Source organism: Mesoplodon mirus (assembly GCF_964341445.2).
Source record: "Mesoplodon mirus genome assembly, chromosome: 11".
In the NCBI taxonomy this organism is placed as follows: Eukaryota; Metazoa; Chordata; class Mammalia; order Artiodactyla; family Ziphiidae; genus Mesoplodon; species Mesoplodon mirus.
This window is the reverse complement of record NC_138987.1, coordinates 76,264,744-76,288,754: the sequence shown is the minus strand read 5'-3', so window position 1 is coordinate 76,288,754 and position 24,011 is coordinate 76,264,744. Positions and strand designations below refer to the sequence as shown.

General features: G+C 38.2%; 1 protein-coding gene across 4 annotated transcripts in view; it reads left to right on the top strand.

The window, feature by feature from the left end:
* Positions 1 to 24,011, top strand: part of BICD1 (BICD cargo adaptor 1) — a gene marked incomplete at its 3' end in the record, with an annotated part of 209,904 nt that overhangs the window by 162,232 nt on the left and 23,661 nt on the right. The window contains exons 5-8 of one of the 4 annotated variants that reach the window (XM_082634775.1): positions 5,771 to 6,862; positions 10,892 to 11,043; positions 13,818 to 14,135; positions 15,098 to 15,291. In XM_082634775.1, coding sequence (XP_082490901.1) covers positions 5,771 to 6,862; positions 10,892 to 11,043; positions 13,818 to 14,135; positions 15,098 to 15,291 — 1,756 coding nt within the window. Of the gene's footprint in view, positions 1 to 5,770; positions 6,863 to 10,891; positions 11,044 to 13,817; positions 14,136 to 15,097; positions 15,321 to 24,011 lie in introns of those variants that run through there. The other 3 variants (XM_082634776.1, XM_082634774.1, XM_082634773.1) reach the window with 3 other exon arrangements.

Below are 24,011 nucleotides of genomic sequence, written 5' to 3'. Positions count from 1 at the left end.
TACTTACTTAACCTGGTTCCAAAAAGAAAAAAACTATGTTTATGCCTTGGGTATCAGGAATGTTGGGTTAATTGCCTCACTTCTCTGAGGTGCATTTATAAAAGGGAAGGTGAAAGGTGATAACTTAGCCCCATCACTAGTCTCTATGATGCCTTTGTTGGAATTAGGAAAAAAATTAAAAAGTCCCCTTCCTCAAGATATCATACTGCCATCTGCTGGAAAATGGTAGTAATATTGATAAATATAAAAACCTACACTGACTACAATTTAAATAGTGCCTCCTAGAATTGGATCACCCTCAAAACCCAGTTATTTCAAACAGGTTATAATAATAATAATAATTCCCAGTGACAAGTACTTTAGTTTATTTTATTAGAATGAAAATAAGTAGATCCTGCCTGGGAACACTAAATAAATTACATAATCTATTTAAAGGAGTCTCTATGCTTGTGCTAAAATTTCTACCTTTGACAAATAGCCTCTGTTTAACTTCATATCACAGAGAGTAAGACTAAGCAGGAGAAAACTCTTTGCATTGTTTTTATCAGTATCATACTGACTATATAATTTCACACGTAATGTGAGAAAATAGTAACATTTCTGTAAAACTGAAATTTATAAGTTTTGTTGTATCCTCGTGGATGTGGAAGAAATAAAGATCCATATTGTGTTTAGATATACTCTATTAAAGGCAATTTAAAATTTTCCTATATAAGTGGTCAATTTGCTGCATGTCCCATAAGAGTTAAAAGTGGGCTTCCCTGGTGGCGCAGTGGTTGAGAGTCCACCTGCCGATGCAGGGGACACGGGTTCGTGCCCCGGTCTGGGAATATCCCACATGCCGCGAAGCGGCTGGGCCCGTGAGCCATGGCCGCTGGCTGGGCCTGCGCGTCCGGAGCCTGTGCTCCACAACGGGGGAGGCCACAGCAGTGAGAGGCCCGCGTACAGCCAAAAAAAAAAAGAGTTAAAAGCAATTTGTATATATTTGCTTAATTGGTGGATGCTTATAACCCAGGTAGATAGTGTTATCCCCATTTTACAGATAGGGAAACTGAGGCACAAATATGTTATGTCATTTGCTCAAAGCCAAAAGCCTAGGAAATGGATTGCTACACAGAGAAAGAGAGAGAGTCAAACAAATGAAATATTATCTGTGCTTAACAAAGACTCACAGAATATTTATGGGATGAAGTTAGTAAGACAAGGTTGGTCAGTTCCTAGTTTTTAAAAATGTGACAAATACAATTTCTTAGGACAAAGTTGACAACTTAAGTTGTCAAACTATTATAAACTTTACAGTTAAAGATTACCTTTAAAAGCTTTAAGTAGGGCTTCCCTGGTGGCGCAGTGGTTGAAAGTCCGCCTGTCTATGCAGGGGACACGGGTTCGTGCCCCGGTCCGGGAAGATCCCACATGCCGCGGAGCGGCTGGGCCCGTGAGCCGTGGCCACTGAGCCTGCGCATTCAGAGCCTGTGCTCCGCAACGGGAGAGGCCACAACAGTGAGAGGCCCGCGTACCGCAAAAAAACAAACAAGCTTTAGGCAAACACATTTCTCAGAAGCCTTATTTTTTTTTTAAACCATCTGTCAGTAACCATAATAAGAGCATCCATAATCACACGACAAGGGGTGAGTCTATGTAGTTTTTTTTTTTTTTTTTTTTTTTTTTTTTGCGGTATGGGGACCTCTCACTGTTGTGGCCTCTCCCGTTGCGGAGCACAGGCTCCGGACGCGCAGGCTCAGCGGCCATGGCTCACGGGCCTAGCCACTCCGTGGCATGTGAGATCTTCCCAGACCGGGGCACGAACCTGCATCGGCAGGGCACTCTCAACCACTGCGCCACCAGGGAAGTTCTATGTAGTTATTTTTTAAGAACAGCTTTATGGCAATTATTCACATACAATCCACCCACTTGAAGGGTATAATTTGGTGTTTTTTAGTATAGTCACACAGTTGTTCAATCACCACCACAGTCAACTCATTACACCAAAAAGAAACTATGTACCCATTAGTAGCCACTCCAACCGTAGGCAACCACTAATCTACTTTATGTCTCAGTAGATTTGTCTATTCTGGACATTTCATTTAAGTGGAATCACACAATATGTGGTCTTTTGTGTCTGGCTTCTATCACTTAGTGTAATATGTTCAATTCATGTTGTAACATATAGTAGTATTTCATTTCTTTTTATTGCCAAATAATACTCTATTATATAGATATACCACATTTTATTTATTCATTTATCAGTGATGGACATTTGAGTTATTTCCACTTTTCAGCTATTATGAATAATGCTGTTATGAACATTCATGTACAGGTTTTTATGTGCACTTATATTTTAATTCCCTTGAGCATATACTTAAGAGTAGAGTTGCTGGGTCGTAGGGTAACTCTATGTTTCACCTTCTGAGGAACTGCCAGACTGTTTTCAAAGCAGCTGAACCATTTCACATCTCCACCGGCAGTGTATGAGGATTCTGATTTCTCCACAGCCTCACAGACATTTATTTGCCTCTTGACCATAGCCTAATTGCCCTGGCTAGAACTTCTAGTACAATGCTGAATAAAAGTGGCAGGAGCAATCATTTTCGTCCTGTTCCTGATCCTAAGAGGAAAGCATTCACCATTAAGTATGTCATCTGTGGGTGTTTTGTAGACGCCCCAGCAGGTTTAGGAAGTTCTCTTCTATTTCTAGATTGTTGTCTGTTTTCATCATGAAGGGGTATTGAATTTTGTCAGATGCTTTTTCTGCATACATTGAGATGATCGGTGGTTTTGTCCTGAGTTCTGTTAATATAGTGTATTATATTTAGTAATTTTTGCATGTTAAGTCAACATTGCATTCCTAGGATAAACCCCACTTGGTCAGGTTGTCTAACACTTTTTTATATATTGCTGGATTCAGTTTTCTAGTATTTTGTTCAAGATTTTTGTGTCTATATTCATAAGAGATACTGGTCTATAGTTTTCTTTGCCTGGTTTTGGTATCAGAGTAATACTGGCCTCATAGAATGACTTGAAAAGACTCCCTCCCCTTCTTTTTTTTTTCTGAGTCTTTGTCCAGCTGACTGACTTTTGCATATACGTGTGTGTGTGTGTGTGTGTCTGTGTGAGAGAGACAGACAGACAGAGAGAAGAGATTCCTTCTCACCACACTCTCCAAAATATATTACCTTCTTTTCCAACTGCTGGATTCCCTCACCTTGTGTTTCTTGGTTGTAGGCTGATCTTTTTTCACAGCTCTCATTCATCAGGGCACAGATTTGCCAGTGTTACTTCACTTCAAGCAGAGAAGAATGTTATTTATTTCTGAGTTCTATTTTACATACTCATACTATGTATAACATTACAAAAATCACACCAGTCATTCAGGTGTCAAATTGAAAGTCAGATGACCAGGATAAAGACTTTATAGAAATTAATAACTCATAAAACAGTTTTTATTTCTTTTCCTATAAAAGTCCTAATATAAACATGCAAATTCTGCTGTCTTTTCTTTTGTTCCTTCACAAAAGAATCTATCAGTACTCAGTACATGTAAATATGTTTATTTAAAAGTTAAACACTCAGCGAAATTAAAAATAATTTCTATGGTGGTCCAGTGGTTAAGACCCCACGCTCCCAATGCAGGGGGCCCAGGTTCGATCCCTGGTTGGGGAACTGTATCCCACATGCATGCCGCAACTAGGAGTTCGCATGCCACAACTAAGAATTCCACATGCTGCAACTAAAGATCCCATGTGCCGCAAATAAGACTCGGCTCAGTCAAAATAAATAAATAAATAAATAAATATTAAAATCGTCCCCTCCCTCCAACCGTCATTCCAACTGCCTTTAAAAGTAATAATAATAATAATAATAATTTCTATGGGATGGGATTTCGCTGGCGGCCTCCGTGCTTTAGGACTCCGTGCTTCCACTTCGGGAGCACGGGTTCGAAACCTGGCCAGGGAACTAAGATCCCACACACATGCCACAACTAAGAGCCTGCATGCTGCATGGCCAAAAAATAATAAAAATTTCTATGGCACATAATTATAACAATAATAATAATATATATTGTGTACTTATACCAGACTACAGAGCTTACAAATTATGCATTCAAGTTTTCTGGCAAAACAACCAACCCTACTATGCAAAGTAAAATCTTCAGTTTCAGATAGAAGACAGAGATTGTAAGAAGAGAAATAAGGCAACTATTCTTAGTCACTGTAGAAGATTATATATTATTTATATATAATTATAGAAGATTACAGTTAACTCAGCAAGGCTCTCTTGAATAAGTTCTTCACAAATGGAGATTAAAATATACACTTAAAATGAATATTAATTTTAATCTTTAAGTGCTTTGCATTTAATAATTCAAAGTACCATGTATCTTAAATAGCTTAAGCCCTGCTGTCTGAAATCCAAATACAATTTAAGGTACTTCAAGCCTCAGTAGCTGAGGGAAAATGTAATGGCAGAGTTATACAAAATTATCCACAATTTAGTTATCTTTTTTTGGAGGGGGAGGGCAAACCAACCTCAATTGTCCAGAAAAAATATATATACACACACACACCTGTATGTATGTATGTGTGTATAAAATTTGGACATCATTCCCTATTCAAATGATTCCACCAGAAATGTATTGAGTGTGGAAATTAGTACTATATGTGGAACATATACATATGAAGGAGACAGTGTTCTATTTGATGTTTTCTGGAGGTGCTATCATGAAGAAACTGGTAGACATACTTTGGGGCTTAGAAAATGTTCATGTTAAATGGGAATTGGCAAAGTCCAGGTTGGAAGCTCTCCTAAAGGCATTATCTCATTTATCGTAACACTTTTGCCTCTAAAACAAACCTGAGACATGTTCAGTACATTTTGTTCTCGTCCAGTTTTTAGTTTTATCCAAAAGTTTTTCCTATTGAAGAGCTTTTTGAAATTAGCTATGTGTATTGTATTCATGTATACTAATCAAATGATATTTAGACTTTTCAGAGCAAATTTACTTAATTTTTAAGAGAAAAAGGAAAAAAACAGTCCATTTCATTGAGATTGTATACAATACCAATAATAGAATATTTAGGAGACTTTCCATCACTTTTATCAAAAATTCAAATGTCTTGGCTTTTCATCAAATACTGTGTTGCATAATTACCTGGATTTTCACTTAAAATTATTGCCCAGTAGTCTGGGTAAGTCAATTCATCTTCAGCTATAAGCAAGTACAATCTGTTATACGTAATGAAACCCAGCTAAGAGGATTTGTATTCAAATATATCCTGACTCTGAGATGAAAGAGTTGCTTTTGCACATACAAATACAAATTTGTAAAGCAGATGTGTTTGCCATGTAGAAGCATTTTGGTCGTGGGAATTGGACCACAGTTACCCAAATGTTAACAACAGCTAACATTATAATACCTTGAGCATTAAATTCACTGACCTACTGAATCATCCAAATGTCCCTATGAGACAGGCATTGTTATGCTCCTTTTATACGTTATTAAACTGAAGCTTGCCCAGATTTGACTTGTGTATAATGCATGAGAATTTAGATGGGTAAATATGCAGAGCATAATTCTTTTGGAATGATGTACTTTTTTGATTGACTTACCAGTACTGCTGAAATAAGAAAACACACTCCAATTCAACTTGTAGTAATGGAAACATGGGCTCTTCTGCATTTTTAAAACATATACATGTCCAAATGTGAATGGGTCAAGCTCATCACTGGCATTGCCTTGAAGTCATTCAGAGACTTTCTTTTGCCCTTGCAGGTAGAACGGGAGAAGGCCATTCTTCTGGCCAATCTCCAGGAGTCACAGACGCAGCTGGAACACACCAAGGGGGCACTGACGGAGCAGCACGAACGGGTGCACCGGCTCACGGAGCACGTTAATGCCATGAGGGGCCTGCAGAGCAGCAAGGAGCTCAAGCAGCTGGATGGGGAAAAGGGCCAGGACTCGGGAGAGGAGACCCATGACTACGAGGTGGACATCAATGGCTTAGAGATCCTTGAATGCAAATACAGGGTAGCAGTAACTGAGGTGATCGATTTGAAAGCTGAAATTAAGGCCTTAAAGGAGAAATATAATAAATCTGTAGAAAACTATACTGAAGAGAAGACGAAGTATGAGAGTAAGATCCAAATGTATGATGAGCAGATTACAAGCCTTGAGAAGACCACCAAGGAGAGTGGAGAGAAGATGGCCCATATGGAGAAGGAGTTGCAAAAGATGACCAGCATAGCCAATGAAAATCACAATACCCTTAATACAGCCCAGGATGAGTTGGTGACATTTAGTGAGGAGCTAGCTCAGCTTTACCATCATGTATGTCTGTGTAATAATGAAACCCCTAACAGGGTCATGCTGGACTACTATAGGCAAAGTAGAGTCACCCGTAGTGGCAGCCTGAAAGGGCCTGATGATCCCAGGGGACTTTTGTCTCCACGGTTAGCCAGGCGGGGTGTGTCATCCCCTGTAGAAACAAGGACCTCACCTGAACCAGTTTCAAAAGAAAACACAGAGGCCAGCAAAGAACCAAGTCCAACCAAGACTCCCACCATCTCTCCTGTTATTACTGCCCCACCATCATCTCCAGTATTAGACACAAGTGACATCCGCAAAGAACCAATGAATATCTACAACCTTAATGCCATAATCCGGGACCAAATCAAACATCTGCAGAAAGCTGTGGACCGGTCCTTGCAACTGTCTCGTCAAAGAGCTGCAGCACGGGAGCTGGCCCCCATGATTGATAAAGACAAAGAAGCCCTAATGGAAGAGATCCTCAAGCTTAAGTCCCTGCTGAGCACCAAACGGGAGCAGATCGCCACACTGAGGGCAGTGCTGAAAGCCAACAAACAGGTGATCTCATTCTACTAATGAGCCATGCTAGCCAACACTTTAACTAGTTTATTCCTAAATGTTTTTGAGTGTCCACCACCATCAGGATGAGAGTTCAGATTCCTGGTCATAGAGGAATAAAACAAACTATGGCCAGAGCCAGATCAGAATGTAATAATTTCTTTGAAGTGAATGGATGAAACAGGAGAGTAGCTATGCCCTACTAAGTAGAGGTAGAGAGGAGGAAATTAAAGCAGGAACAGAGAAGATCCAGCTGCAGATGTAGAAAGGCAGTCCAGGCGGTACTTACCTGGAGCCCAGCGATCACTGAGTGTAGAAATAGGAGATGGGGGAATGCAGAATAGTCTGGCATGGAAGCTTACACCAGGCAGAGACTGCAGCAAGAAAGGCACCCTGGTAGGCAGCTAGAGCAAACAGAGGGGAGCTCTCTAGAGAGAGAGGTAGAGATAGAGATAAAATAGGATGTGCACTAACTCTGCCACTAACCACATATCTGAAATTTAGGTCCACTTTGGATGTTAATTCACCTCAGTGAGAGCTTAAGCAGTAGAGAATTTTTCCTAACCATAGATCTTGTCCTTCTGGCATAAGTAGGAATGCTACCACATGATCCTACCTAACTCCTAGATCTCCTTGATGTCTGAATTTGGTTTTCACCCTCAAGCTTTACCTGGATGACAGTGCTATGACATATAGGTGGGAAAGTATTTTTAACCTCTTATTTTCTCTGGAAAGTGAGACTTGAAAGATACCTTTGAGAAGGGTGCTGAATAAAGGGTATTGATAAAAAGAAGCAACAAAACATCAAATACCTTCCTGCAAATGTGAGCAATGCTAGCGTCGGAGAGTGAAAGTTAATTTCAGATTCAGACTTCCTTTCCCTTTTGCCTTTAACTGGGGGAAACCATACCATTATCATGCCGTCTACATTGCAGCTTTCTACCATCTTTATCTTCAGTTCCCATAAACCTGTTGATAGAATTTGGAGGTCTATACCACAAGCAGTAATAATCTTTGCACTATATAAACATGTTTTTTACAAATCTAAAGGCAAAATAAGACCTTATTTTTGTGCTATCACTTCAGGGAATTAGAAAAGGTTAGGGTGAATGAAAAATTTGTGAGAGATCTGATTCCAGTTTGAGGTCAGAATAAAGAATTTGTTACCATATCCTTCCAAAGACCCAATGATTTAGTGGTCATGAATAACTAATACCGTATTAGATAAGGCTTAGAAGACCTCCATCAAGGACATAATATCCTGGGCATTCTTGGTCAAGCCATTCAAATAACTTCTTTGACTTTTTCCTGAAGTTTGAATATTACTGACCTAGAAACCTAGATCTATAGAAGTGTCAAGATGCTTAATTGACATAGAAGTACAGATAAGCATGGTTGATCAGCCAAGAGAGACTAATTTGTCAGTAAGCATTCATTGATTCCATATTTCATGGCAGGTAGTAAGTAGGGATGCAAAAATAAATGACTAGTAATCTAGTAGAATTTCAATACATGCCTGTAACTATTTACAAGATAGTACCTATCATCGAGCATTTTAGAGTGATATAAACAGTGCCATAGGAATTCAGAGCAGTTCAAAGCATTCCTGGCTGAATTTTATTTTCATAGTAGTTTGTGGTACCATTTGCATTACATTAGTGTCACAGCCCATATGGTCTCAGTAAATTAAATGTAAACACATTTCTAGCCATGCCTTTAGTTTACATTTTAATGATGTTAGGGCTATTGCTGTGATGCTGTGTGCCATAAATAGTTCAGGTCTCTACAGATGACATCCACTATGTTTAGACGTTGTGGAATATTTATTATTAAGGCTAAGCTAAGAATTCTGTCATAGAGGAAAAAAAGAGAATCTTCCTGTTTTTATTAAAACAGGCATTCTGCATTCTCTATGACTTTTAATATACCTTAAGGTTTTTTGTAAGCACAGTGTCTTCTGATAAGTAAATGTTTACAAAGAATCATCTGTATACTAAACTGTGATGGATGCTAAAGATTCAAAGAAGGCCAGTATATGGTCCCTGCCTTCCAGACAAAGACTCACAGACTTCTGGGGATGTCAGAATAGAACAGATAACTACAGTTTGATATTGTACATGCTGTAATCCAATTTACGGGAACATTGCAAAGGAAGTAACTAATGTATCCTAGATCTAGACCTCTGTGGCTGGAAACAAGATTTTTTATTTAGAAAATCAACTTTGGGAGAATGTGGTGAATGCAGACGTCAGCAAATCTGCTAAAGGGTTAGAGATACTTACACTTTCTTAATTCCGAAAAAGCTTTGTGCAATTTTGTTGACAAAAATCTACAAACATTGCTGAGTCCTTTGGGGTATTTTTCACAATAAATGAGTTTGTACGTCTGTTTCAGATCTTGCTCTTCTGTCACTTCCCTCTCTTTTCCCCTTAGATAACTGACCATGTAGCTCCACGTGTTTACAAACTTGTTACATCTACATTTTCACAACTTAAACTTAACTATCTGTTCTAAGTGATTATGTGTCTAAATTTTTAAAAAATTAAACAACTGCCATTTTTCCCCAGGTCGATTTCTGCATTCTGGATAACTTTCTGAATCTATAACATTTCTAAAGTTTCTACTGAGTTATAGCACTACAGAACATACTAAACTATTTTATGAGTAACCTCTCGTTTTAATCTGAATTTAAATACAATCAAAACTATTAAGTTACATTAAAAATAAAAATTAAAAAAACTATTAAGTTACGACTTCGGAATAAAAACATTAACAAACTACCTTATCCAATAGTGTTTTAATTAAAAAAGAATCCATTTATCTCTATAAATGGATTGGCACTTTGTAGAAGAAAGTTGAAGCACTTGAAGTCCACTTGAAGTCCACTTGAGGCACAAAAAGAAATGTTAAAAACCACAGTAGTCTTCCTGGGAAATCCCATTACTAATGGATTTTTTTCATTAGTAATGGGCTTTTTTCATTAGTATTGAATATTTTTACACACTCTGAAAACTGTAGTTAACAGTTTGTAAAAATGGTGTGTTTCCAGTTTGGCCTCAATATGAATACCATGGGGGCTATGCATCAAATAGGCAGTCCCTAAATATACATTGATTTCATGCATTGATTTAGCCAACATTTTTTGTCTTTTTGTTTCTATTTCCTACTGTGTGTCAGGCTAGTTCTCAATTTGAAACACTCTTAATTCCAAGAACTTAAACATGCCCAAATCCCAAATTCAAACAAATACTTTAATTCATTCAATATTTTGGTGCCTGCTTTGGCAGCATATATACTAAAATTGGAATGATACAGAGAAGATTAGTACGGTCCCTGCACAAGGATGACACGCAAATTCGTGAAACATTCTATATTTAAAATATATGTATATATATTTTTTGGAATCTGATTTTATGGAGATTGTGAAGAAGAATTTGACTGTAATTTTATTGTTTTGAAGAAGTTGTATACAAAGACAGGAAATAATTGATTCTTTGTTAATATTTTCCTTAAATATGTAATTTGGATTTATAGTTTGTCATACTCATGTTATAAATTGCAATGACCTGTGTCTTTTATTCTATATGTTTCAGACCCACCAACCACAGGTGACAAAAGAATATTTGAGTTCTATTGTATTTTGACTGGAAGCTGTGCTTCTTCACTAACTTCTCCTTGATAAAACCCTTCTTGTATAAAGTTTCATTTTGGCTCCCTTCATATCTGAAAATCCCACACTCTCAATAATCTGCATTAAATATTTACTGAACTACTATCATTCCCTTAGCTCTTGATAGTGACTGGTTCACAGCTGGCTTCTAGGGCAATTTATCCACATTGTAGATTCACATTTATGTTTTGACATTAAAAAAATTGCCCTATGTCCAAAGTACATATATATGTTTATATAAAATTCAACCTAGACAATTTCACTTTTTATTTATGAAAGAAATAGACCCAGCATGAAGAATCTGTATGATAGATTTTCCTGATATGAAAATTGTAAGCATTGTGATTTTTCTGATTTAGACAGCTGAGGTGGCATTAGCTAATCTCAAGAACAAATATGAAAACGAAAAAGCAATGGTGACTGAAACTATGACGAAACTTAGAAATGAACTGAAGGCTTTGAAAGAAGATGCAGCAACTTTCTCATCCCTGAGAGCAATGTTTGCAACAAGGTAATAGTTTTTCTTGCAAGATTAGGTGTGGTACATGGGGAAAAGACTTCAAAATGCACATGTTCATCTTCGTGCATCGTGAGTGTTACTTAGTCTGCCATCTAAAAGGGCAAGGTGTAAAGAAAATAGATGGGATTCCACTCTGACAAATCTAAGATAAAACCTTTTGTGCTGTTTTCCAGAGCCCTCTACTGGACACACTGGGTCAAGCAATTCTTCTACATACAAGTGTTTTTATTTATTAATTTAAAAAAATTTTTAATTTTTTAATTTTTTGGCCATGCCACACAGCTTGCAGATCTTAGTTCCCCAACCAGGGATAGAACCCAGGCCCCCAGCAGTGGAAGCAGAGTCCTAACCACTGAAATCCCAAGAAATTCCCCATACAAGTGTTTTTAAATTAATAGATATTTTTTCTAGAGACTTATGTGCCCAAAAGAATTAGACAAAAAAAAAAAAAAAAAAAGAAAAAAAAAACCTCCAATAAGGGGGAAAAAACCCACTTCCTAAAATAGCTAAATATTACATTATCACCACTGACATTTATTTCTGTATACATAAAAGTGTTTATCATTAGCAAGTATTTGTGTGAAAAAGATACTTTGTAATGAAGATTAATATTCATATCAGCTAATTACTTTAATATAGTGTGAATTAAATTATAATTTCTAAAAGGTAATTATATGTATCAACAAATTTTTCACACTGCCCAACTAATTATTTAGACAAATATTAGTTACTACCTCCCCCCACCAGTTTTGTTATGAAGCACCACTATATTATTTTTTAGACTTGAAATGATGGTTAAGAATTATTGATTCAACGTTTTCAAAATCTTGAGGTGTTCAATATAGTGTTGCAGTTTCCTTTTTGTTGTCACAATTCAGTGCCAAAACAAAAATAGTTCTATAGGGCTTCCCTGGTGGCGCAGTGGTTGAGAGTCCGCCTGCCAATGCAGGAGACACGGGTTCGTGCCCCGGTCTGGGAAGATCCCACATGCCGCGCAGCGGCTAGGCCCGTGAGCCATAGCTGCTGAGCCTGTGCGTCCGGAGCATGTGCTCTGCAACGGGAGAGGCCACAGCAGTGAGAGGCCCGCGTACCGGAAAAAAAAAAAAAAAAAGTTCTATATTTTATATGATTCAAACTTGGTACAAAATTCACAAAGCATAACTATGCTTATGCTTTATTTACAGATTCAGTAAATTACTTACGTGTAGCTGATATAATGTAAAACAAAAATCCTGGGCCCTGGAATCTGTCCAGCTTCCTTTTAGTGTCCGAAGAGAAAAGGCTCAAACTCAAACTTTGTTATTGACTCTTGGAAATGGCAGTGAGGCGGCTGAGTCCCTAAGAGACCACAAGGTTACAGGAGGACTGAATGGAACTGACTTCTGGGTCTGAGCACAGTAGAGTTTGGGGAGTAGAATGTGCACACCTCTGGCCACTATGGTGGTGGAGGGCGGCAGGATGGAGAATGGGTTTGGTGCACAATGCCCTCCTCTTTGAAAAGGAAATCAAAACATTTGTAAAGGGACATTTAATGTCTCGATCTGGTTTATATAAGAATTATTATCCTCAAATAATGCATTTTCACAGAAATTTGTTTTTTCAGGTATATTAACTGCCTTACTCCATAGTATTTTTTAAAATATTTTTTTCTAACCAATTAAAATAAATCCAGGGTCCTGAAATCCACATTTTATTTTACTAAGCCCTGATTTTTCTTATGATATTCCTACTATGCTTCTTGACATTCAGTGTTAAAGAAAATGGAACCCAGGAGATTGGGATTGACATATATACACTGATATGTATAAAATAGATAACTAATAAGAACCTGCTGTATAAAAAATTAAATTAAATTATATTTTTTTAAAAAAGAAAATGGGCCCCACCTGGATCTCAAGTTCTTTCACTACAAAGTCTGTTCTTTCTTTAAAATACCAAAAGTCTTGTGTTAATTTCAAAGTTTGTACAATACATTTTGGGTAACTCCAGAAAGTCATTAACTATCTTCTGATTCATGGAGAGTTCTTACTATCCTAGTGGGTAAATAAATGCAGAAAAAACTCAATAATTGTGTGAATAATTCTTCCTTCCAAATGTACATATGCTTAGGTGTTACTTTTGGTAGAAAAAAGACCACTGAGCTTATCCTCCTGCTGCAGCACAAGTATCAAACCTGAGTAAAGATGTTCCTGACAGCCGGCTATATCTGTTTTGAACACTATGCGAATCTTGGTTTTCTTTGACACCTATTGCTTTATCATCTGGTTGGGAAATCATTGAAGATACTCAGGTTTCTAATTCAGGCATATCTGCCATATTGAAAACAATAGCAACTACAATCTGTACTCAATTAAAATAAAACCTATAAATATAAATAAAGAAGTACATATTTTCTTTACAAATATTATTATCCCTTTGCATGTTACAGGCATAGACTATAAAGCTATTGTACCACATCTACAATGCTGTGAACATTACCTGAGACTTTACTGTTGGTTCTTCTGCAACCACAATAACTGTCTCTGGGGTTTAAGATACCACCTATTAAGAATGTCCCCATATATACTTCATTGTATAGATTAACTATCAGTTATTGAACCTGCTCTGTTTCCAGTTTTCTACTGTAATAGATTACTTCCATTGTGATCTAGGAAGACCAGTGTTCCAAATATCTAAATTCCAGTAAAATTCATTACTTTCAACTTAAGTTCCAAACTTAATTTCACCAAGATTTTCTCCTGACCACTTTTCTGTTGTGGTTCCAGATGTGATGAATATGTCACACAGTTGGATGAGATGCAGAGACAGTTAGCAGCTGCAGAGGATGAGAAGAAGACTCTAAACACTTTGTTACGAATGGCTATCCAGCAAAAACTCGCCCTGACCCAGCGGCTGGAGGACTTAGAGTTTGACCATGAGCAGTCCCGTCGCAGCAAAGGCAAACTTGGAAAGAGCAAGATCGGCAGCCCTAAAGTAAGTGGGGAGGCATCAGTCACCGTGCCCACCATAGACACTTACCTCCTGCATAGTCAGGGCCCACAGACACCCAACATTCGGGTCAGCAGTGGCACTCAGAGGAAAAGGTATGCATGCAGCGATCTTCATAGTATGGTGCAGTGGCCAGATTTTAGTTAACTGCAAAAGTTAATGTGCTCTTATTGTAGAGGATGGAGGAAGGAAAGGAAGGGAAAAACTGGGAGTGGGTGTATAAATGGGCCTCGCCCATGTTGGTTTTTCCAAATTAAAACCTTTGGATACTTGTGTTTATTTATTCCTTTCTGTCCCCCACACCCCATCTCTTGGTTAACCATAATATACTTTTCAAGTGTCTGTTAACATTTTTGCTGTTCCTTGTATGCATAAATATGCCTCTCCCTTACCTCCAACCTAAAAATTGGTAGACAAAAAGGTCAATATTAAGAATGAAGCTATGTTTTACATGGGTGATAGTTTTAATGGCAATGGTGCTATTTACCAGCTTCTCTCTAACGAGGCAAGGATATGAATGTGTTCTCTTAGGGGAACTTTTGTCCGTATTCCGAAAACTGATGACTGACTGAAAGGAGATGTCTCTATTTAGGTCAAATAGAATGGAATATGTATAGTCTTTTTCTTAAAAGCAGGTTTTTGTGCTTTTTCATTTGGTGTGTGAATATTGTTCAAAAGTCACTTGTATGGTTTTTAATGGCTTGATTTTATGACCTTTTTCCAGAGTCCTGGATGTTGAATTACTTACCCTGTATTTTCAGTTAATAGTAAAGTTTTTATTTTAGGAGTTTTCAGTTAAGAATCAAACAATATAAATATTTTCTATTTGTGGTTCAAACTGACTAACTATAATAAATCTCTTTTCCAGTATCCAGTACAGTTTCCAAGTAGGGTTGTATCCTGGTATGGAAACTAAACATTTAGTGAAAATCTTGATTTACTTGTTAAAAGATTTTAAATGCCAATATAAATAATGTTGTCACTGGTGAGGCTTTGAAAGGTAATTAAAGTAAAACTTTTTTGTTTCCTATATGTATTTTCTTGGATCTCCTGCAAGACAATTTTCACCTTCCCTTTGTGATCAGAGCCGTCCCAGGACTTCAGGGGCTTCCTACCTACAGAATTTATTAAGAGTTCCCCCTGATCCCACCTCCACAGAGTCATTTCTTCTGAAGGGCCCCCCTTCCATGAGTGAATTCATCCAAGGGCACCGGCTCAGCAAGGAAAAAAGGTTAACCGTGGCTCCACCAGGTAAACATTTTTTCCTTGGGTGCATGTGATGCAAATGATGAGTTGAATAGACAGCTCTCCCCTTCCTTCCAGCCACTCACTCCCACCCATCCGCAGAGTCTAACTTTAATGACGGTAAATTCCTACGGTTAAAGTAAAAATGCCTTTATACCTCTCTTTCGGTTTCCTTCTTTACTCAGCCACACAATCATTTCTTAGGAGTCTCCAGCGACCTCCTTTTAACAGCCAAGGATGGAAAATGAGAGTTGGAAGGAATGGGATAGCTGAAGGGAAACTAGCAACAGGCACAACACAGGACACACACAGTCAGGTCCTATTTGCAGTTTGGTAGCTCATAGCAATTCCGTCTTGGTCAAATTTTGTCATTTTCTTCTGATCATTTTTAATGTAATTTCAGTAAAGGGAGCCATCTTTATAAAAAGCCTTTTGGGCTGATCTCCTTTTGTAGTGACTCAGAATGTCTCCTCAGTTATAGAGAATGTAAAAGTAAAATCCTCTAAGGTTTTGCTCCTCAGGAACATTTAAGGTCTTAGCGTAATGTTCTTATAGTTTGTAAGCCCTTATTGATTTGTGCTTACCAGCATGCTCACAACTTACTTTAGCTTCACTGTTTAGCATTTTTCTTTTTTCTTTTTTTAATATTTTTTATTTTTTCTATGAAAGGCCTCAATTGAAAATGTGACTCCTGGCAGATAAAGATCATCTTTTTGGGAAATCCCTGCCTGCATTGCTAACTATAGGTCAGAGGTGGTACACAGGAATTCTGTGAAACAAAATAAGCCCAAAGGCAGCTGTTATTAGGCTATTGCAGGGAATGAAAAATTAAAACTAATTCTAGTTAGTTGTCAACAGTTAGAAACTCAGGAGATTTCACCTGAACACCTGTATTTCTGGGCTCCCTTGAAGGATTCTGAATATCTGGCAGCCCTAAGTGTGCATTCATGCATGTCAGCAACCTGTCGGATCTATGTAGTGCCTGCTGCTTTTAAACAGGGCAAACTGCAGTTTACCATAGGGCCCCTCGCTCCCAATTCCTTATATCCAGCCTGCTGCACTTGTTTCTGTTATCTTCCGGCCCCTACTGTAACCTTTGAGTTTGCCACCTTTGCCACAGAATTTTTTTAATTTACTTCAATTTTACCTTAATTCCTTTTTGGAAACCTCAGCCTTTGGATCTCTAATACTGTACTTTCCTTATCTGATTCATAAGTCTGATTTCCTTATCTGATTCAGATTCCTTATCTGATCGGGATTAAAAGATATGGTGTGGAAATTTATAGCAGAAGTTAAACATTCTAAGAATGTTTGAGGACATAGGTAGTGATAAGGAGTTAGAAGAGCCTTAACAGCCAAAATGTACACCTAAAACAAAAGGCAACAACTCTCCTGGATGATCCTCCTTTCATAACTCTTTTCCTCTTCTTTTAGACCCCTTTGGAAGTATCCGTGAGTCACCAAAATGGTCTTGATTCGTCAGGACACCTAACTTAAATAAAACCCACAGGTCTTTTTGTGTTCCAACTGGACTTAGTAGCACTATCTTCTAGAACTTAGAAAAGAAATTCTGTGATTAATAAGTAACCCTATTGTATTTTAATTTTAAAAGTGTATATCAGTAAGATTAAAACTAATAATAAATATTAATAACTATTTTCATTTGATGTATGACTATTTGATGCATGTTTACATTAATATCTATTTTACATCATTGTCATTACATTGTGGAAACCACTAACAGATATCATAAACTTTTCTATGTTACTGCCTAGTCTTATTTTTATTTTTAAAGGTTGTATCATAGATTCTATTTCAGATATTGTTATTGCATTAATCACTACTTCCTCTCGTTAGCCACTGAGATGGTTTTCCATTATTTGTTATAAGATGCTGTTAGGAATAGCATGCATTCAACTTCTCATCTATTTCATTTTCTTCTCAAAAGTGAGATCACTGGGTTAAAGTATGAACATCTTTATGTTTTTTGCTCCATTTTGATGTGCTGTCAAAAAGGGCATATCATGTACTAAAAGTCCGACATTTTCACACATTCTGACTCTTTCTACAACTTTATAGACACTGTACACATCTTGCAACTCTAAGGCTAGTCAGCATACATGAATGAGAATACTATTATGTGGTCTTAAATTCTTTAGTTTTGAATAATGAGAAAATGCCATAGGCCTTAGAAATGATTGCTATATACAAGATTAGAGAGAGAAATAATGTGGAATTCAGAATCGTCATTAGGCCAGAAAATCATTTTAATGACAACTTAGCATATTGATAAACCTTATATTTTTAACCATTTATTTGAAGTTAAAATAATAAAAGCAGGAAGGAAGTAAAGCTGTTATTATAGCCTGAAGAATTTTTAACTGGATATCATGGAACCAATCAGATTAATCGTTAATAAATTCTTAAATCAACCCAGCAACATTTTCTAAAAGGTTCTGGTTAAATGAATTACTATAGAAACTGATTAGCCATCTACACCAAGTTGTAGCTTCTAAAAATATTTGCACTATTGACAATATATTATTTTTCCTAGGCTGAACTATATTGTATAAAACATATTAAACATTATTTGACGCTTTTACTATATAAAATGTTTTCATTAAGCTGAGGAAGGGAAAATATGCTGTATATATATCCAGTCCTATGTCCTATGCAAGAAATATCTTAAAGCCATGGGAAATAATAGGTTCTATGAGTTTAATATGTTATTATTATACATTTACTTGCTGGTAACAATATATATTCATCACTTTAAAAGGACAATTTCCTGTTAATTTATCAGAATGTTTTTTGATAGGCATTGTTTTCAAAAATATATTTTTAATTTATCTTTTTAGGTGATTTTAATTATTCTAATCAGCAGATATATAGGTTGTTTTCTATTGTGGATCATTGAAGTAATTAAATCAATAGAAATGATATTAGTTTAATTTGTTTTGGATCCTTTGGTTGAGGAATTGGAAGAGGTATAAATCTCATTTAACTTTTAAAACAGTTACATAAACAGAATATAAAATATTATTTACCATATATAAGGAATATTTTCAAATAGATTTCACTTCTATGAGATGGTAAGCAGAAACCACATCTTCTTCAAGGCAGAATTTCTCAATTTCTGGAAAATCAATTCTAGGATAGGGCATTGATTTTCAAAATTAGTAGAATGTTTTGTGCTAATTTGTTAGTACATTGTACTGATTGATTTCCAATATTACTAAAACCTTGTGGAGGAAAATTCTGGCTATGGCTCTGTCTCTGCTACCTCAGCCCCTGAAATCCCAGTTTCCAGCCACGGCTTGCTGACTTTCTTGTTCTTGACTTTATCCTCATCTAGCATACAAACTCCAGCGTCCTCCCCCATGTACCTACTAGCTTTGATGAACTTGAATCAAAAGGGGCCCTTCTGATATCAGCAAGTTTGCAATCAGTCAGCAGATAGTATATCTTCATAATATCAGTGGTTATTTTGTAGCCAACATTGTATCTCAATGCCTTCTCTACCTAGGCCTACATAATAAAAACTTACAATTTAATCAACAATTTAAATCAGTCTACCAGAATATGTGAAAGGAATCTATGCAGTTCATAGGCCAGAGATGTTATTTTTGTAGTAAAGACCTAAATGCATCATTTGTACAAGTGAATTAGGGACCCAAGTGCAACATGGGGGGTGGGGGGGTGCTTCCCCACACCGAGCAATTCTTTGACACCAGCTGGGTGCCCTATGATTCAACTCAATTCTGACACTATCTACCCGGAGATGGCATCAGATTCCACGGGTTGAGGACTGAGTCCTACAAGACTGCCCCACCCCCCACTTCATACACCAGTTGCAAGCCCGGGTCATTACCTGTGTTTCTGACCCACCGCAATAGATTGGGCTTCCCACGACCCCTCCTTGGACTCCAGGCGCCAGTCCAAAGTCCAGGTTGTTACCTTACTTCTGAACTACTGGCTATAAATTAGAGGTTTCCATGACCCGCTCTTCAGGTTCAATTAATTTGCTACTTCCTTGATCACAAGTTTAGTATAAAAGGATGTAACTCAGGAAGAGCCAGACAGAAGAGATGTGGAGGGCAAGGAATGGGGATAGGCACACAGCATTTTTTGCCTGCTCTCCTAGGGCGACACTCTCCCCCAGTCTCCGTGTGTTCACCAACCCAGAAGCTCTGTGAACCCTGTCCTTTCAGATTTATATGGAGGCTTCAGTAAAGAAGCATGAGTTTGATTAAATTGTTGGCCGCTGGGTGATTGATTCAACCTTCAGCCTCTCCCCGGAAGGTCAGGGGTTGCAACTGAAAGTTCCAACTCTCTAATTCTGTGGTTGGTTCTCCCGGCAACCAGCCTCCGCCCTTAGCTGGGGTCCTAAAGTCATCTCATTAACACAACAAGAGACACTTTTGTCATTCTCAGCGCTTAAGAAATTCCAAGGGTTTGGGGAGCTAGGGGTCAGGAATCCTGGACGAAGACCAAATATACATTTCTTATAAATCACAATATCGCAACAGGATAAACAAGAAATCTGAAACTTGAAAAAGCAAGTTTGAACTCCCTTCTTGAAGTAATAGCCTAAGCAATTTGCTCCTCGTGAGCCTGTGCTTTCCATGTAAGAGCTTTTTCTCTTGAATGTTCTGCTTCCCCATTATCATTTCAATTCCACTGTCCCTCCCTAGCTCTCTTTTCCTCGCTCCTTCTCTTTCTCTGAAACCGTTACTGAACTAATGTGAAAGAATGGTATTGTTTTGAAATCTGAAAATTTTCTATATTTTAGATCTTAACGATTTTTAAAGCAGCTCATAAATGTATTAACCTTAGTATGTAGTCACCCCTTTAGTAATAGATACAAACACGTTCATTAGTGAAAATTGTCTTTACATTTTCGTATATTCAGACAGTAAACATGTATTTGTGTTTGTTATATTGCAAAGCCTATGTTCTTAAATAAGTAACAAAACCACATTTCTTGCATTAACTCATTTACTCATTCGTCAAAATTTAACAAAATATATTGTGTCAGGTACTTTTTTTGGCTTTTGGTGTAATGTAATGATATTCAAGTAAAACATCACCTCTGTTCTCTCCTTTAAGGGGAAGTAGATAGGCAAATAAGTAATGATATTAATAAATGTTCCTGGTAAATAGAAGAGGTGGAGTGGTGAGGAAATCCTCGCAAAAGAAATGCAAGCACCGGTCATGATAGGTAACTATAGACCTTAATAGGCAGAAGGTATGTTACCGAGTCCAAGTTCGCTCTGCTTGCCGCACGACAGGCCAGTATATCAGGAGATGAGGTGTTGAGGCAAGGAATAACGATTTTATTCGGAAAGCCGGCAGACCGAGAAGATGGCAGACTAGGGTTCCCAAAAAACCATCTTATCGGGGTCTGGATACCAGTTTCTTTTATAGAACAGAGAGGGGGAGGAGGTGAGGAAGTAAAAAGAACATATATCTTGCAAAATAGGAGGGATGTGTTAATTTCTTCTTTCCTGCAGCCATTCGCAGGTGGGCAGGGTCAGATTGTCTTCCTATGAGCTGAACAAAGGCACTTTAACTTTCAGGCAGAGGGGTAGGGTTCCCTGAGGCAGGCCATTATGCATGATTATAATAACAAAAGCAATGAAAGGCAAAGTTTAAAGTCAAAGAAAGATCCATCATGGAGTCCGATTTCGCTCTTCCCTGTTACATTTCCCCACTGTCAATGTCCATTCCATAATCTTGTGGGAAAGGGGCGATGACCATTCTAACTGTTTCTTGCTGTGTCTCGTCACATGGATCTTTCTGGGAATGTCCACCATAGGTGCCAGTTGTTTCGAATGTTGAAATTTGTCTTTAAGGAATTGAGGGCTTTTCTATGTATGGGAAGATGCAAGAGTCTGGGCTCACTGAAATCATTCCTTTGATATGTGCCTCGGCTATCTGGGGCCTGTATCCTGTATTTTCACATTCTGAGTTTCCTCAGGGCTCACCATAGGGAGTGGCTGTAGTCTGATGGCTGCTAGATGGCAGGTATTCTTCTCCTTCCTGAGTTTCCTCAGGGCTCACTGGCTCACGTTGGAGGGCTTCAATCACTGATGCCGTTTCTCAGATCCTCCCCTCTTCGTCAGAAATTTGACCAATATTTGGGAGACATTTCATGATCAACTTTTGTCCCACAGCGCTGGGAGGCTCATCCCAGATCAGGCGAAAATTCTTGACATGCCACTCCAGGTGCTAATTTTTGGATTAGACCATATTGATAATTAAAGATTCTCCAGATCCTCTGTCTAATTATAATCCAGGAGACATTTTCCCTTGTTGCTTCTACCCATACCTAGAAGCACACTATTATTATTATTATTATTATTATTATTATTATTATTAATTATTTTGCTGTACGCGGGCCTCTCACTGAGGCGGCCTCTCCCGTTGCGGAGCACAGGCTCCAGACGCGCAGGCCCAGTGGCCAAGGCTCACGGGCCCAGCTGCTCCGTGGCATGTGGGATCTTCCCGGACCAGGGCACGAACCCGCGTCCCTTGCATCGGCAGGCGGACTCCCAACCACTGCGCCACCAGGGAAGCCCTATAATTATTTTATGTTATAAATGTGATCTATTTCCTCAAGATGTTTAGCCATAGAGGTTTTGTTGGAGGACTGGTTACACACTGGGTACTGTAAGAGACAGCAATCTTATAAAGTAGACAGGATATAAGTAAATGCAGCTGGTAACACTGACAAAGACATAGTGCAGCAGGGAGGCACAAACAATTTGGAAACAAAGAACACATTAAAACAATGACTAGTATAACTAGTTGTAATCCAGTTGCAAGAATTAGCGACCAAAGGAACCATAACTGATTTAATGAGCCATTTGCAGATTCACTGTACTGGCCATGTATGCACAGCTTAATCTTTGAGACAAGCATATGCTACTGGTGGGATCAACCAGGTAGAGAGAAAAAGATAAATGTTTCATCTTTGTTTACAAAGGCATACTTTATCAACTTGTTGTAGGTCATAGCATAAGAGAAAAGGTTTTTTTCTGAAAAACAAAGATTAAAGCCAGTATATTTTCCAAAGTCATAAAGTTATAAATCATATTTACATTCAGTCCCATGTAATTAATTCCTGTTGATCTGGATGAAGTAATCAGGTTTTTCCATTAGGTTTGTCATTTGTTACCCAGTCCAGTGATATTATCTAAAGGCTATCAGAAACTAATTGTTAAAAAGTTCCTTTTTATGAGTCTTCTTGAAAATCTTCATTTTGTAAAAACATCAGAACAAAACTTAAAGTAGCCTGGTTAAAGATTGGAATACGGGCTTCGATGGTGGCGCAGTGGTTATGAATCTGCCTGCCAAGGCAGGGGACACGGGTTCGAGCCCTGGTCGGGGAAGATCCCACATGCTGTGGAGCAGCTAAGCCCATATGCCACAACTACTGAGTCTGCGCTCTAGAGCCCGCGTGCCACAACTACTAAGCCCACATGCCACAACTACTGAAGCCCATGCGCCTAGAACCTGTGCTCCACAACAAGAGAAGCCACCACAATGAGAAGCCCGCGCACCGCAATGCAGAGTAGGCCCCGCTCACCCCAACTAGAGAAAGCCCGCTAGTCGCAACGAATACCCAACAGAGCCAAAAATAAACAAATAAAATAAATTTTAAAAAAAAGATTGGAATACAATGTAATTAGCAGGTGTAAGTCCTGGCCGTAAAGGATGGCACCGTGAAACGAAGAGCTTTAAATTAGCTTTATTTGGGAACGCTCCCGGGCGAGGTTCGCTGGTCCAAAGGGCAGGAGCCAGAGAAGTCGCACCCGGTTGGGGGCTTGGGTGGGATTTATAGGGGGTAGAAAGGAAAGGGTGGGGCAGATCGTTCTTGGTGTAGATTAGTCCTCATTTGGCGGGTTTTCTTCGGGTGCCGTGGCAATATCGGACACTAGTTGCATCAGCTGTAGGACCGTTAGTTCCGTCCCTCTCAAGAGCGGGAAGGCTGAAAGTCCCCGGGCTGATGCAACCGGGTCAATTTGTTTGCAGCACCTGCCTCGGGCCAGCTGACCTTACAAGACCGTGCACCACAACTACTGAGTCTGCGCTCTAGAGCCCGTGTGCCACAACTACTAAACCCACATGCCACAACTACTGAAGCCCATGCGCCTAGAGCCTGTGCTCCACAACAAGAGAAGCCACCACAATGAGAAACCCACGCACCGCAATGAAGAGTAGGCCCCGCTCACCGCAACTAGAGGAAGCCCACGCACAGCAATGAAAACCCAACAGAGCCAAAAATAAACAAATAAATAAATTTATAAATAAATTAATAAATTTAGTTAATCCTGACCATATATAAAACTTTCTCAGTAAAATGTAATTCCATTCCTCATACCTTAACTGAAAACACATTCTACCATACTGAAATGTTTTATTATTTTCAGTAGCTTTAAATATAAATTAGAATCCCTGACTCTTAAAAACCTTAATTTCTATTGAAAACCAAGAGGCAAGTAATAGTTACCAAAACCTGGAGAGACTATCTTAGATTATTTTTAGAACATAAATATTCTTATAGAGTTTACCTAAAAGCTCTTATCTCGTTACATTTACTTTAAAGTTTCATCATATCAAGTTATTTTTCTTGCTGACAAATTTGCAACAGATATAATAAGATTTCATTTAACTTCTATTAAACCTAGGTGCAGTGAAAGTATTATACTTAATGTTGATGA